Source organism: Bicyclus anynana, chromosome Z (genome assembly GCF_947172395.1).
Source record: "Bicyclus anynana chromosome Z, ilBicAnyn1.1, whole genome shotgun sequence".
Lineage (NCBI taxonomy): Eukaryota > Metazoa > Arthropoda > Insecta > Lepidoptera > Nymphalidae > Bicyclus > Bicyclus anynana.
The window spans coordinates 9,524,340-9,540,832 of record NC_069110.1 but is presented as its reverse complement, the minus strand read 5'-3'; the positions used below and the strand labels follow the sequence as shown (position 1 = coordinate 9,540,832).

The 16,493-nt window shown below is 36.7% G+C and overlaps 1 protein-coding gene across 4 annotated transcripts in view; it reads right to left on the bottom strand.

The window, feature by feature from the left end:
- The window catches only part of LOC112048033 (nuclear hormone receptor FTZ-F1), a 144,966-nt gene extending 128,730 nt beyond the window's left edge, over positions 1-16,236 (bottom strand). For 3 of the 4 annotated variants that reach the window (XM_024085377.2, XM_024085386.2, XM_052890535.1), the window contains exon 1: positions 15,892-16,236. In XM_024085377.2, coding sequence (XP_023941145.1) covers positions 15,892-16,126 — 235 coding nt within the window. In that variant the 5' untranslated portion in view covers positions 16,127-16,236. The remainder of the gene's footprint in view (positions 1-15,891) is intronic. The other variant, XM_024085393.2, reaches the window with a different exon arrangement.
- Positions 16,237-16,493: the final 257 nt, after the last annotated feature.

Sequence of the window (16,493 nt, the reverse complement as noted above, 5' to 3'; positions counted from 1 at the left end):
TATTAGAAGTTCCGTTCGTTGCCATAATACTAGTGGTCACGCTATATGATTAGCCATGGCGAGGTGTCCTATGGTGCATTTTGCCATCCGGTCACTAACGCACTTACATTATGTACACCGCACGTACTTATAAAACAAAGTACATAATATATGACAGTTTTTTGTAGTTAATTATGTATATGTAATTGTGAATGTAATGTATTTAATTATGTAATTTTTAGCTGTAATAATGTAAGTTTTTGATATAAATAATGTAATTTTTAGATGTAGTAATGTAATTTTTAGATGTAATAATGTAATTTTTAGATACAATTTTCTTTTCTATATTTAATTTGTGTTTATTTTTATTGCTTTTAATTTATTGTAGTAACATTTTTTAGATATTAATTTGCATTGTATAATTTGACATTCATTAATTTCTGACAACTGTAGTATTGACATAATATTAAAATGTAAATTAATAACATGCGAGTCACATGTTATTAATTAAAGACTCTCTAGCTCACGTAGCGCCCGGGTGCAATCATCACCCTAGCGCCCTCTAATACCTGTATATACCCGGGTTAAAATCAACGCACTCCCTGCACCATAGGTAAAGAAAGACGCCTCTATTAGAAGTAAATTCGCGCACGTCGCGTTCATCTCTTCGCTTTAAATATAGACGATCGAAAAGAAATAAATTTCTTTTCTTTTCTTGATCGCCGATCATTTCGGCGCCCCCTAGGATTTGGCGCCTGGAGCGACCGCTCCGTTCGCCGTATGGACGGTCCGGCCCTGCATGTGACATTGTATCAGCTATTGGTAGTCAAAATAAAATAAATAAATAAATATAGAATAGGTAAATTGTGAGATCTCGGAAACAGTTTGCAAAATTATAATCAATAATTTTGATAAGTTTGATCATAAAATCTGACTATTAGGTGGGTAACTTTCTTTAAAAAGCCACACGCCTATTTTTTGGATTTGTTTTTTGGTTATAAGAATTTAGGCTTGCAGAAGAAAATAACACCTTTGTCAGAATCCATTTTTCCTTCAAGTTTTTCATATATCGTATTCGCAGGTTTCTCTGTTCTCTACTAGACTTTATGGACATCCCATTTAAAAAATTGTGTTTTGCGAAACGGGATCGTGCCCCATAGTTAATTTATATACCTACAAGGCAATTATGTGGGAGAATCACACATAATTATCAATATCTGCTATTTATATCGCATCCAAGCTATGCAACTTATCGAAATAGCGTAGGTCAATCCAAGATCGCTGGGGTTAGATATTATTTAAGTACCTAAGCAAATACTATGTACCAACTATTATTATATTCTTCACGACGAAATCGCTTCGTTGGTTCAGTGCTTAGTCCGGATTTTATCTACCAAAAAATTAAAAATCCGTTTGATGCCATGCGTCCGATACGCACTAAAGTGTTTTTCAGATAGCATGGGTACAGTGACAGTAGCCTGTATGACGTTCATAATACGTACTATTATCGTGAATCTCGGCAAACTTTCAAGAGTGAAACGAACTGTCATCCGCACCATCGTATCGTATCGTATGAAACGAACTGTATGCGGATATGTAGACGCCTACCATAATAAGGGTGAAGTTGATAAATACATAGTCTTTGCAGATCGTACAACACTATCTGTGTTAATTAGCTGTAAAGTCTTTTGTCTTCCTACTCTTTGTTTTCGGCGCGGTATATTTATAAAGTGTTGTAATTCCGAGTTGCAGTAAATTAGGAAATTTTCAGCTTCGAAAGTATGTCGCAGTTGTTGGCAGTGGCATGTGTGTCAGTCAGGTCAGCGAGTATGGGCGTCACCCGAATTATTTTTATTGACACAATTATTTTTTTTAAACTGTCGCAAAAATCTTCGCAATTTAAATTTAGTTTACTGTGACACTAATTCTGTAATTTTAAGGTTGTTTATTCGTAGGTACTTTACTCGGTATTTCTTTTTGCTAAATCGTGCTTCTTAAAAATGAAACTAGATAGATTTATCGCCCCAGAAACCCTCTGCATACTAAATTTCATGAAAATCATTGGTGCAGTTTTCGAGATACAAATCATACTATACATATAAATATATAAAAGGTATATCTGTATATATGAAATGAACTCATCACGAAAACCACATAGAAAAATAAAATTTGGCGTACGCTAAGATCGATTAAAGTCGACGAAGTCGCGGACATCCGATAGTTATATGAGTATGTACGATTTTCATGCAAATTTAATATGCAGACGATTTCGGGTATTGCTCGTTTAAAAGTATTAATATGTGTACGTTAACTATTATAATCAGCCTTCTGTAGTACAGGTACGCCTGGCACGTTTTAGACGCAAAATAAGGATGATGAGGATGATGAAGGAAGGCTAAAGATGCAGATGCAGATTGCCTGGCTAGGATGATAATGCTTAATTTTTTAATTCATCATCATCATCATTATCAACCCATATTCGGCTCACTGCTGAGCTCGTGTGTCCTCTCAGATTGAGAGGGGTTAGGTTAATAGTCCACCACGCTGGCCCAATGCGGATTGGCAGACTTCAGACTCGTAGAGAATTAAGTAAATTCTCTGGTATGTAGATTTCCTAACGATGTTTTTCCTTCACAGTTCGAGACACGTGATATTATTTTCTTAAAATGCACACAACTGAAAAGATGGAAGTGGATGCCCCGAACCAGATTCGAATATATACCCTCCGGAATCGGAGACAGAGATCATATCCACTGGGCTATCATCACGGCTCTACTTTTTACACGGCTCTACTTTTTAACTATTACTAAATGTATATGATAAACGTTCTCTCGAAGAGGTCAATACACGGTGGTAGGTATAACACGATCAAATTCCCAACTCAATGAAAATGTTATTCCAGACTATAACCTATCTTATTAATAAGCCAACTTTAATTATATTCGGTTCATTAGTTAATGTTTAGCGCGTAAACATGTTTAAGCACCATGAATGAAACCATAAGTTATACAGATGTGTGTTTTATACAGGGATTATTGTACGCTGTAGATTAAACAACTAAAATTAACGCACAAATTTACTGAGGGCCTAGTGGCAGTTTGATACTGTGACGATCGCGTTAACGTAAACGCGAATTTCTAAAGAATTGAAGCAGCGCCATCTAGTAGCACTACTGCACAACTGTTTCAATTCCATATAAATTCGCGTTTACGTTAACGCGATTGTAACAGTATGAAAATATTGCAAGCTCTCACTAGGCACCCTGAGCAGGGCTAAAATTGGGCCATAAAGCAGGGACCATTATTGCAGAGTGCATTTTAATTTTGTCTCTGTTTTTTTATTCTAGATAAAAATATTACGAGCGCTCGTACGATACAATGTACTTATTACGTACATAATATACTCGTAACTGGGTCACTGGGTCAGAGACGAGGTCCGCTGATAGTAAAGACCAGTCCGTTCCCAAACTACATTGTTTTCAACAAATAAGACAATATCAACATTCATACAATTAAACGAAGTTAATGTGTTTGACATAAATACAATTTGTTTGTTTTACTTCTATATTTACTACAGTAACCTCCGACGTAAAAAGAGAACTAAGTATTACAAATTTGATGTGTCTATCTGTGGATTTGTGTGTGGCAAATGGCATTTGTAAATTATATGTAAATGCATCAATTAAGATGCGGTTTTTTAGTTGGAAAACTGAGGTGAACTTAGTACTTTTGTTTGCAAAAAAAAAAACATTTATGGTAGAACCATGTTTGCCGAGTCAGCCTCTATTCTATAAACTTCGTTGTAAGCAAAATAAATGTATATAAAAAAATCTTAAACTCGTATGCGTGCCTCAAGTTATTTAGTACCTACATACGTTATTTTAATGTTAGTCGAACGCACCAACCTTGCCCCACATTAAGGATTACAATAAATTAAAAAAATATTACTCGTTCAGCTAAGTACGAAACTACGAACTGATCTATATAATTATTGGTTTATATGTAAGAAACATAAAATAGGGTAAATAAAAAATTGCTGTAGCTAATACTTCACCATAAAGATACAGGGTAGGTGTGTAGTTCCCAGTAGTATGAGGATTGGACCTAGGACATCTTATTATTCAGTCACTGAAGTAGGAGTAAGTACCTATCGACGACAAACAAATACAACTAATTAAAACTAAAACTATTGTTTAAGTATTTTAGTTAACTTAGGTACTAGTTATTCTTTACTCTATTAATCTTCATCTTGATTCTTGAAATAATGTTAGTTGGCAACAACTCTACCACTCTGTATAAAAATCCCTATTGCGTAAGGATTTCGGCTTGTGCAAAAATGTTCCAAATTTTAAAATGGGGTAGGTAGATAAATAAACACTGACAGATTTTAAAAGCAATTTTCATTTATTCAAACAATCCTTTGAAATCATATAGTTTTTTGACAGAACCTGGAAAAATTATATGGCAGATATTTGTTTCATCGTGGAGAGGGTACCAAGGCGAGCTTAAATGCAATTGTCAGGATCCTAACCCTTATGTCAGCCGCCATGTTGAAAAAAAATCTTAAACTCGTATGCGTGCGTTTTTTTCGCCCTAGTGGCCAAAATTTAAATTATTTTTTTAACCAAAAACGTTTTCAGTTTATCGATGTGGTCAAGAGCGTGAGGATCACAATTATGGTTTCTTCAGCTAACCTGATTGTGGCGGTAGTGGTCGTGGCCGCCTAGAGCACGACGACGTGCCTAATTTTATTCATTTCAACATGTTACTTGAAACTGAAAGGTTTAAATAAATGCTCATGTAACGCTAGACCACGAATAAATATTTATTTCTCCTCAAGGAACCGACTATAAATTTTGCGCTAGCTTCTACATACGAGGTACTCGTGCTTGTACGACATTTTCTTATGGTGATCCGAGTTGTTGAAAAATTAAGAATCAATAAAATATAACAGTTTCGGTAATATCTTATTTCAGTGCACGAGCGGAACGTTAACTCTACGTTCCGCTCGTGCACTGAAATAAGATTAAAGAATTAAATTTTCAGATGAGCCCCCGTTCCATTGCTTGTAGAGCAAGAGCTTGAGATCGTCTGACAGCTAGGTTATCGTCATTTTATACGAGTTAAAGCTTATAGTTTTCAGCTCATGATCCCCATAGCAACGGTAGACAAATATGAACCTTTTGACGACCTCCGTAGCGCAGTGGTATGCGCGGTGGATTTACAAGACTAATGTCCTGGGTCCTGGGTTCTGCTCCAGGTGCTGGTGGGAGGCTCCGTGGATATACCACCCTACCTACACTAGACGTACCGCCAAGCGACTTAGCGTTTCAGTACAATGTGCAGAAACCGAAACGGGTTTGGATTTTCATCCTACTCCTAACAAGTTAGGCTGCTTCATCTTAGTTTGCATCATCACTTACCATCAGCTGAGATTGTAGTCAAGGGTAAGTAAAAAAACGAAGTTTGAAACGTAATTGCTTTAGGTGTAGCAGGAAATATAGGTCCAGATCGACGATTGTAAAACAAAAAAAAACACGTATATACAGCCTACTATTTTGGCATATTTCTTTATATTTCTTCTGGATAATATAGGAGATCATGTCCTCAGTCGCCAGACTATTTGGCAGCTTTTATGTTATGTGAAGTTAGTAGCACGCTGCCTTCCACAACCACAAAAATCTAAACTCCATACTTTGCTTAACCTTATGATAAGAACACGGACTGACAAACTTTCATGTACACCAAAGAGGTAGTTTGTGGTGTTAATCGGGGTAATCTTTGGACATACTAAACCGATTTTGAATATTTATTTACCGCTAGAAAGCCACGTTATTTGTGAGTGTCATAGGCTATAATCTGCATCGGGAGCATCTACCAACTCGAGGATATAATATGTTCGGTGGGCGACAGCTTCCCCAAATCTACCGCCTGGAGGTCCTCGTCAAGGAAGCAAGTGACTGTCATGAGCGAACCGAGTGTACATGACACTCTTGCGACGGATAGTATTAGGGTTCTTGTAAATTGGTGCTACGAGTAAACCCTATCCCTCGATATGCTTGATAAAGGGCTTAGAGCAGAGATTCCCAAACTATTTTTTCTCATACACCACTTTCGAAATGTAGCTGGTTCCGGTGCGTTGGGTCTCAGTAAGCAAATTAACAACAAAATTATTAGTTTTCATTTGTGAGTGAGTGAGAAGTGATAAAAAAGTGAGAATTGATTGCTGAATTAATTCATTTATTGTGCTGTGTTTGGATATAAAAAGGCAAAGTTGGCCAATCAAAAAACTTTACTTGTTAACATCTAGTTACTCACAGCACAAGGACTTAAAAAATGTCACTAGTTTTATTTAGAAACCGCCCTATACAGTATGAAACTAGATCGAATTTCATGGACCCTTGGCGATCATTAGATGTTAATAACAATGGCCTGGCCATTATTATTAACATCTAATGACGGTTTAACATACTCTTATGAGGCGTGGCACCATCAACTTGCCTAAATATTACAGAGAATGTCTTGGAAGAGAAAAATATTACCAAAGTATACCTGTGTTCTAAATGCATTTAATATAAAATAAATAAAATGGAAATTCTAATTTGATGTTATGATATCATAAAATAATATTTCCTTTATTTCTTAGATATTAATTTCTACTCCAAGGGCTATGAAATAATCGGATTAAAAATCTTCAGAAGCATCTTCAAGCAGCCAACTTTATTGACTCGGAAAATAAACGTTAAATACGAAAACAAGGTAGAGTTGAGTAAAATAACATTCATCGGATTAAAAGTAAAAGCATCTAAAGTATTTTATTGACTAAGAAAACAAACGTAAAGTAATACGAAAACAAAGTAAGAGTTGAAAGATAACATTAAACAAGATTTCAGTAGTTTTTAATGAAATTTAAATAAAAAAAATACAACCGAATTCAATTAAATTAAAGGGCGATATTATAAATCAAATTATAAGGCGGTACCAGTTAGTGGTGTATTAATTCAAGCCAAAAAATTTTCAGACCGTTCGGCTTTTATTAACACACTAGCGGACGCCCGCGACTTCGTCCGCGTGAAACTCGATGTAAACTTTCAACTACCTGTATCCTACCCCTATCAATTCTTAACGTGCTAATAGTGTATCTCGGATTTATATATGAAGTTAAGCATATAACCAGGAGAAGAGTATTATAAAAAATGAATTTTAAAAACAAATTGAGAACGATTCAATGACCTCATTGGCAAAATTGTTTTTTCCCGCTACCTCATACAATATGCAGTGATTACAGTACAGACACATCTAACCTAAATGTATACCAATATCTGTGACAGTGAGGCAATATGGTATAATGAGGCCGTTGCACGAAATAGGTGGAGGAATTTTTGAATACCGAATGGAATATTTTAGAATTCAAAGATGTTTATACATATATATACATACAGATGTTTATACGAGTATATATCAGCACTGTTCGTGATATTATTTTGTCCCCGTATATTGAATAGTCTAATTTTCTGATATTTACTAATATTACCTGTACATAGAAAAAATTTATGACGTTGAAATTTATTTATTAATATATACGGGTAATTTTTGAATCCAATGAATCGGTTTTGATAATTCTTTTACCAATAGAAAGCCACGTTATTTGTGAGTGACATAGACTATATTATATCGCTAATGCTCACAGGAACTACGCGGAAGGAGTCTTGAGGATATTTGTCATGAAAGAACTTTGCAATCAATAAAAACAATATTGGCTAAACATTATGGAGTCGATATCTCTAAGAAATACTTGGCATAATAAAAGACAAAGGAATTTAGTGATATTTGTTAAAGTGGAACTGTCAAAGCTTATATAATAATATACCAGGCTATACGGTACCTACTTGTAGTAAATTTTGTGTAAAAAGTGTATAGAGTAAGTATCTCCTAAAGAAACTCCGGTTTCAGATTAAAACTTTAAAATTGAATACTGTCGAGTAAGTATCTCCTAAGGAACTCCGGGTTCAGATTGTACCTTTGGAATTGTATACTGTCGAGTAAGTATCTCCTAAAGAACTCCGGGTTCAGATTGTAACTTTGGAATTGAATACTGTCTAGTAAGTATATCCTAAGGAACTCCGGGTTGAGATCGTAACTTTGGAATTGAATAATATCGCGTAAGTATCACCTAAGGAACTCCGGGTTCAGATTGTAAGTTTGGAATTGAACACTGTCGAGTAAGTATCTCCTAAGGAACTCCGGGTTCAGATTGTAACTTTGGAATTGAATACTGTCGAGTAAGTATCTCCTAAAGAACTCCGGGTTCAGATTGTAACTTTGGAATTGAATACTGTCTAGTAAGTATATCCTAAGGAACTCCGGGTTGAGATCGTAACTTTGGAATTGAACAATATCGCGTAAGTATCACCTAAGGAACTCCGGGTTCAGATTGTAAGTTTGGAATTGAACACTGTCGAGTAAGTATCTCCTAAGGAACTCCGGGTTCAGATTGTAACTTTGGAATTGAATACTGTCGAGTAAGTATCTCCTAAGGAACTCCGGGTTCAGATTGTAACTGTGGAATTGAATACTGTCGAGTAAATATCTCCTAAAGGAACTCCGGTTTCAGATTGTAACTTTGGAATTGAATACTGTCGAGTAAGTATCTCCTAAAGGAACTCCGGGTTCAGATTATAACTTTGGAATTGAATACTGTCGAGTAAGTATCTCCTAAAGAACTCCGGGTTCAGATTGTAACTTTGGAATTGAATACTGTCTAGTAAGTATATCCTAAGGAACTCCGGGTTGAGATCGTAACTTTGGAATTGAATAATATCGCGTATCACCTAAGGAACTCCGGGTTCAGATTGTAAGTTTGGAATTGAACACTGTCGAGTAAGTATCTCCTAAGGAACTCCGGGTTCAGATTGTAACTTTGGAATTGAATACTGTCGAGTAAGTATCTCCTAAGGAACTCCGGGTTCAGATTGTAACTGTGGAATTGAATACTGTCGAGTAAGTATCTCCTAAAGGAACTCCGGTTTCAGATTGAAACATACATTGAGGGTATTTTAGCGGGTTTTGGTGCCTTTGATTCCTTTTTTTCCGACAAATAAACATGATATACTGTCATAATATATAATCGTATGTAGCTATATACAAAAATTAATCTCTATTTTCCTTTGTCACGACTCACGGCATCACGCGTGAACGGCTGGACTAATATCGCTAATTATATTTTTGTTGTTGTTTGTTATTGTCGGGAAAAGATTGTTATGAAAAGAAATATTAAGATAAATGGTAAATTCCACGTTTGTTTCACAATTCACACAGCACAGGACTCGTTCTTGTGAATTTAATGCACCAGCACAACTAATATACTAACAGGTGCTTATAATAAATACCGTAAATTAATAGCTTAGTACAAATATTTTTTATTTATCTTGACTAAAGATATTTTTTTATTTACAAACTAGCTTTCGGCCGTTTTTTTCCGGGTATTCTTTTTCAACCACTTGCTTATGTCTGGTACAATCGAAAAGAAACATGTACATGTCCAGGAGGAAATGAACTCTACGTACCTGTGACAACGTAACGAACCGACAAAGACTCACTCGACCCAGAAAGTTACACATCCACCACCAGTTATATCAAAGCCACCGCAGTTGTATAACCATCATACCCCTGTTCAACCAAACTGGCATGACCCTTTAGGACAGCAGCCCATTAGGCCTCCGCTTCAACCTCTCAGATTCCCTGAACCGATTCCAAATCGCCTACCTACGAACACCCAAAGGTTATTCGCAGCACCTCCGCGTAACTACAGTCCCTAAGTAACATATTTCCTAGTAACCTAGAAATAACGCAACCAATAATGAAACCCTGTTTGAAGTTTGACTAATCTTGAATAGTCTATTTTCTTGAATAACTTGAAACCATTGATTCAAAAAAATATTTATTACAGATCCTCCTAACAAGTTCTATTAGACCAAGCTATGAATAGAATTCAGCGTTTCCCACCTAAACATTTGCCTTCGACAAATAAATTGTCAGGTCATAATCGGAAACAGTTGGGCAATACGTCACATAGCAATTCTTTTAGGTCTCGCGAAATAAACATGAATGAATGCGCGCCGTCGTCATTTTATTTTACTACTAAGACGACACTTGTCACAAATCAGTGTCTTATTACGATGATTGTAAAAAATATGAAATAATATTCATAATTATTACAATCATCGTAATAAGACACGGGTTAGTGAGTGTAATAGTTTAAATTACGCGACTCACGACTCTATTTATAACACGACAGCAGACTAGACAGTTTGACGAGTGTCAATCACTGTTGCACCTTATGAAGATGAGGATTTTCGCCTCAAACAAAACAAAAACCAAAATAGAAATAAATGTATTGCCCCTCAAAGGTGACCGACATATTGATAAAATCAAAAATTTCAAAGTTTTCCTGTAAATTATGAGTAGAAAACATCAACCTCTTATAATAAAACTAGCTGACGTCTCGCGGTTTTACCCGCGCGGTTCCCGTTCCCGTAGGATAACGGGGATAATATATAGCCTTCCTCGAAAAATGGGCTATCTAACACTGAAAGAATTTTTCAAATCGGACCAGTGGCTCCCGAGATTAGCGTATTATATTAAGTATAGATTTTTCTACAATCGTGTAGAAAATTTCACTTGGAAACTGGCCCATTTTGCTTTGATAGTTTTAGAATTATGGTTAAAGAAAATTGTACCTAAATGCCTTTAAATATTGTCCAATATTCAATAAAATCCGAAATTCAGAGCAAATTCAACCTAAAGCATTGAGTTTAAGGTTGAATTTGCAAATGCGACTACTTGAATCGAAAATTTGAGAGATTTAAGATGTTCCAGAAATATTCAAGTAAAAAGCTAATTTCTGCATTATTATTAAAATTATTGATTTTATTGTTGAATTATAAATCAATAGTTATTATCGATTGTTTTTAATAACGTTTATCAATAAAAACTTTATCCAATCCTATCCTTTCATAGCAATTAACGAGGAATGATTCATGTACATAGAGACATAATATGTGAAGTTCAAGAACTAATTCTAGTATGAAAAGCATGAAAAGGAATCGACAACCAAATCCGCAAATTAGACTACGAGTACATCCACAAATCTGCTGAAACTACCAACCTGGCTGGCTGAAACAGTCAAGACGGCAATTTACTTCAGAACTATCTCGCTTCATTTCTTCTTGGATATCTCCTTCGTTCGAAGACCTAAAACGAGCTACCAGATCACCAAATCCCGTCCCGGAATGCTATCGATTTTCAAGACTCAGACTAGGATTCGGCGGGATAGAACAAAGAGGCCCATCTACGACTTAAAACGGTAAAATGGGGTACACTATGTAATTGAGAATATGATATTTTTTTTTTAAATCCACGAGACACGGAAAAGCTACAAGCAAGGTTGAGAAAATCGAAACCTGAAGTTTTCCGGCAATATTTTCGTCAAAAATTCAAAAATAGTAGGGCACTGCTCAGAGTTTGCCTCTATGCCACGCTATGGACCCGGCACCCGCACGGTGAATCCATGTAATGCTAAGATATTCGTCTCTCTAATATTGAATTTATTGAAGTACATAGGAATAAAATAAATTCCTTTTTCTTTCGATCCTCGAAGTGCTGCTAAGTATTTAACTCGTAAACAACTTTTTGCACGCAAATAAATCTGCCGAACAATTGTGGATCTAATGGCCCTTATTTTATGGTCCTCCATAACAAGACGCTTACTGCTTGAAATCATAACAAAGTCCGAGGAAAGACGACATTAGCGTCAAAGGCAAATAGAAAGTCTATAAAATGACTACATGATTAAGAACGATTCCACATTTAAGTACATATTATGTAATATAGTAGAAAATACATTTTGATCCGTAGAAAAAGCATGACAATATGTTTGTAATAAGTCGTTATGAAAAGCGGATAGCGTAGGATGCCCTTTCCGCTTTTCTTATTTGTTTTCGATATAACTAACTAACATCCGTCGGAAGCCTTATTGCCGGTATAAAGGAAGATTAATTATTTTTATTTATTCTTATGGATCAAGGAACATCCCAGTATCACTAGATGAGATAAGACTCGTGCTCTGCAGTGAGCCGAATATGGGCTGATAATGATACACATATTAAGAAAATTAAGAAACGCTTTGTCAAAGAAAAAATATTTTTTATAACTATTTCATGAACGGTTAATACGTTAATAAGTAACAAAATTTGACGAAAATAGCAATTAACTTTCGTCATATCTTGCTTTATAAAAATCTAGCTGTCCTGTTGTTTTACCCGCATAGACCCCATTTATGTGGGAGTATCGGGATAAAAAGTAGCCTGTGTGCTATAGCCAGACGTAAATCTCTGACTCACTTCATCAAGAACCATTTTTCAGTCGTTGAATCGTGATTAAATAGCATCATCCATAAAGTAGGCGGTAAGTTTTCTGAATTTCTCCAACATTCTGCACAAATTTCTTATTTTTTTTCTTTCTATATAAGATATTTATTTATTTTACATTTCTATCTAATAAGATCATTTGCTAGATATCAGAAAACAAAAAAAAAGATTATTGAAATTGATTAAGTCATTCTCAAGTTATGGCGTGACCAAGAGTGATAGAATCATTATTATGCATTTTCTCTGGGAAAATACGTCTAAAGTGTCAATATAGAACTCCTGGGGTAACCGGGATGTTTGCTCTTCGTATTACTGCAGCGGACCCGAGGTTTATTCCCCGGCATATACGTTGTGTGCGAGCTGTTGTGTGCATGTTAATCGAATCCTGGCTCGATAACAAGGGCCATTGCAATGTCATCGCTGCCAAAAAAAAAAAAGTTAGCCCTTGACTACAATCTCACCTGATGGAAAGTGATGATGCAGTCTACGATGGAAGCGGGCTAACTTGTTAGAAGGAGGATGAAAATCCACACTCCTTTCGGTTTCTACACGACTAAAGCTAAATCGCTTGGCGGTACGTCTTTGCCGGTATTCTTTGGCGGTCTCGTGTGCGTTGGGACGAGATCACCCAGCAAGAGACTGCCTAATGTTTCCGTGAAGAATCGCAGACATGCGCCAATTGCGCACACACTGCGAAAAACGCCGCCTGACCGGTTTTTCACCGGGAGACCCTACATCATAACGGCGAGGCACCAGCACCGCCCGCCCAATAGTTCAAGCCCAGCATGGTCGCCGCCTTCGATAGAACGAAAGGAACTAACCCACTCCACCCCAGCTCGCAAATCACTCACAACCGGGTTCAATCACGATACCACAGGACAAGACACCACGGACCAGTGTATTCCCACTTCCCACCCAGTGTTCCACCTATAGATACTATTACACAGAGACCCGTGAGGGTCAGCGTGGATGATCTCGGGAGTTTATACGCTTAAATCTATTAAACTACGCTATGGATAACTACGATGAGAGCCGTGATAGCCCAGTGGATATGACCTCTGCCTCCGATTCCGGAGGGTGTGTGTTCGAATCCGGTCCGGGGCTCCAACCTCCAACTTTTCAGTTGTGTGCATTTTAAGAAATTAAATATCACGTGTCTCAAACGGTGAAGGAAAACATCGTGAGGAATCCTGCATACCAGAGAATTTTCTTGATTCTCTGCGTGAGTGAAACCTGTCAATCCGCACTGGGCTTGCGTGGTGGACTCTTGGCCTAACCCCTCTCATTCTAAAAGACTTAAGCTCAGCAGTAAGCCTAATACGGATTGATAACGACGCTATACATTTTAATGCGATTTTCAATAATAGATAGAGTTAAATCAACGGGAAGGTTTAAAAGTGTAATATAAAACATTCGACAGTGAATTTGTTTCTTTGATATCGACCCATGGGGTTTATATCGACCTTTAACGACTATCGTAGAGTGTAGTAGATACCTACATAATATAGATCAGGGTTTCTGAAAGTGGGGTACCCGAACTCCTAAGGGTTCGCGATTTGACGGCACAGGGTTCGCGACAAGATTTACGTAATGGTGGCTTGATAACTGATACCAAGTCAGAATTAAGGTTAAAATTGTCCAAAATTACTCCTAACATTGAATCCATTTGCGACAAAAAACAAGGAGACCCATGACATTATTATGGTACTTAATGTGTTATTTAAATGAAAAACCTTATTTTCTTCAACAGTCAAAATTATTTTTTTCTTTGGGAGGGGAGGGAGGAGTTTCCCATTAGTTAGTAACGGGTTCGCTGTCATTTGTAAATTTTAACAGGGGTTCGTGAAAGTTTGAGAAATATATGATATTGATGATATTCCTGATATAGATCACACGTATTCGAATACGTTGTTGAGTTATTACGCGCAACTATGACAACCATGTATCATTAGCATCATGCGGTAAACCTATCACCATAAAATGAATATTTTTTATCGTATCCGACTGAAATTTACATCGGCAGTCGATCAAATGTGGAATTATTGATGGAGCACCTCACGGGTCTTATGAAGCCCTAGCAGACGCCCGCGACTTCGTCCGTGTGGAATTCAGTTTTTCACACATCCCGCGGGAACCATGGTTTTTCCGGGATTAAAAGTGTAGGTGTTAATCTAGAGTCTTCTCTTCTTTCTTTCTTTCAGCCAAATCGCTTTAGTTGCCGCAGCGTAAAAAAGGAACAAACATACTTCCACACTTACACACAAACTTTCGCCTTTATAATATTAGTGTGATATTGAGAGCCTGGGTAGCCATATTATACTTAATTATATGAATACTGAAAGTTTGCTCCTATTATACGTAAGTACGGAAGCCAAGTATGGAGTTTGGACAGTCATGGCTTAGGAAGGTAGCAGATTTCCAGATCCTCATTTGTTCAAGTCGGTATGTTTTGAAATTTTCTACGGAATATGATGAGGCAACAAAAATAATATACTTACTTTGATTTTTAACGATGTTTTTCGAAGGTTTTCTCTTCGAAGGGAAGGAAAGGCATTTTGCTCTACCAACTATGTAGTTAAGTGTGTGTATCTATAACATTTTTAAAGGATTTTTGTCTCATTTGTCTTGATGAGGAATTTTTTTAAATGCAGACAACGCAATAAAACAAACAGCGAATAGAGATCGAAAGTGAAACATGAAAAACGCGAAGCTCATTCCTAAGGCGTATGAATAATTCACGTCTGTCCTGAGTCAGGGCGATTACTTCATCCTATGTAACGTGCCCATTGCCCCCTCAGCGCTACACCGCAAGCAGTGCCCCACTAACACAGAATGGAACATCACCGCTGGCATACAAAGTGACGACTATTGACGATAGACGGATAGAGCGTTTTGTGGCCATTCATCATCGGCTAATACCTACCCATTTTAGATTTACTCTTGCAACACGGACCGTGACTCGAACCGCAGTGCAACTCGCTGTGACTACCACTCAAAAAACTCTGAAACGCTATTTCACCCAACCCATTCCATTGTAGGATAGCGCGAAAAGCCAATGCGACGTTGCCGCTCCGTGCAACCGAGCGTACGGCAGGTAGACGTATTCTCTACTAGTCTCTACAGTTCACAATCACAATGCATACAATGTACCTAATTATTATACAACCAGCACTTGTCTGTTTTGAATATAAGACATATGTATTCATAAAATATTCCCGGCCTCATGTCCCAAATCTAGGTTAAGCGGTACGATTGATCTTAGTAGAGTCCAATACGATTTAGTATGTATTATAAAATTTTGTTAAATTTATCCAAAAATAAACATGAACAGTAAGTTGGAATATAGGAATTTTGGAAATATATATTTTTGGACTATACATAAATCGGGCTCGTATCCGGCTGCAGCTAATATATGAATTGGTATGTAGGTATATACTTATGTATAGCTAATCATGTTTAATTGGTAGAGCTAAACTATTACGTACCAGTGGTTGGATCCACATAGGGGATCTTTATTTCCAGCTGTATATTTCCATTGGGTTTCTGTTCCGTGGATATTTCATACTCCACAGCTCGTTCGAACACGATCTCACTCTTCGGCTGGCTCGAAGTAGCGCCCAGACCCTGCGCAACACTCATTTTTGGAGAGTCTTCGTGCATCATCGGACGGTTATGCGAAACAACTAAATCTAGCTGTCCGCACGGTTTATAAAATATCATCTACTTCGCTTAGAAAAATATTTTCTGTCAAATGTTCTACATAAATACCAATAAATCCTTATAAAACACTAAATGTAGGTCTCTAGGCCACTTCACTTACACTTTGATATTCCGACATAACTCGGGTTCAATAGAACTACTATACTCATGACTGACATTGAAATAAGTCGGTAAAGGGCAGCGAGAATTAACCTAATTTGAGAAAAGTATGTCATGGCCTATTTTCCAGAAAACTTATAGTTTGATGTACTTTTATAACAAATAATTAACTATGAATGGTGAATTATGAAAGAGGATGTATGGGAAATGAAGAAAAATATCTACAAGAACATGTTTAAATGTTTATAATATCAAAATCATAAGTTTA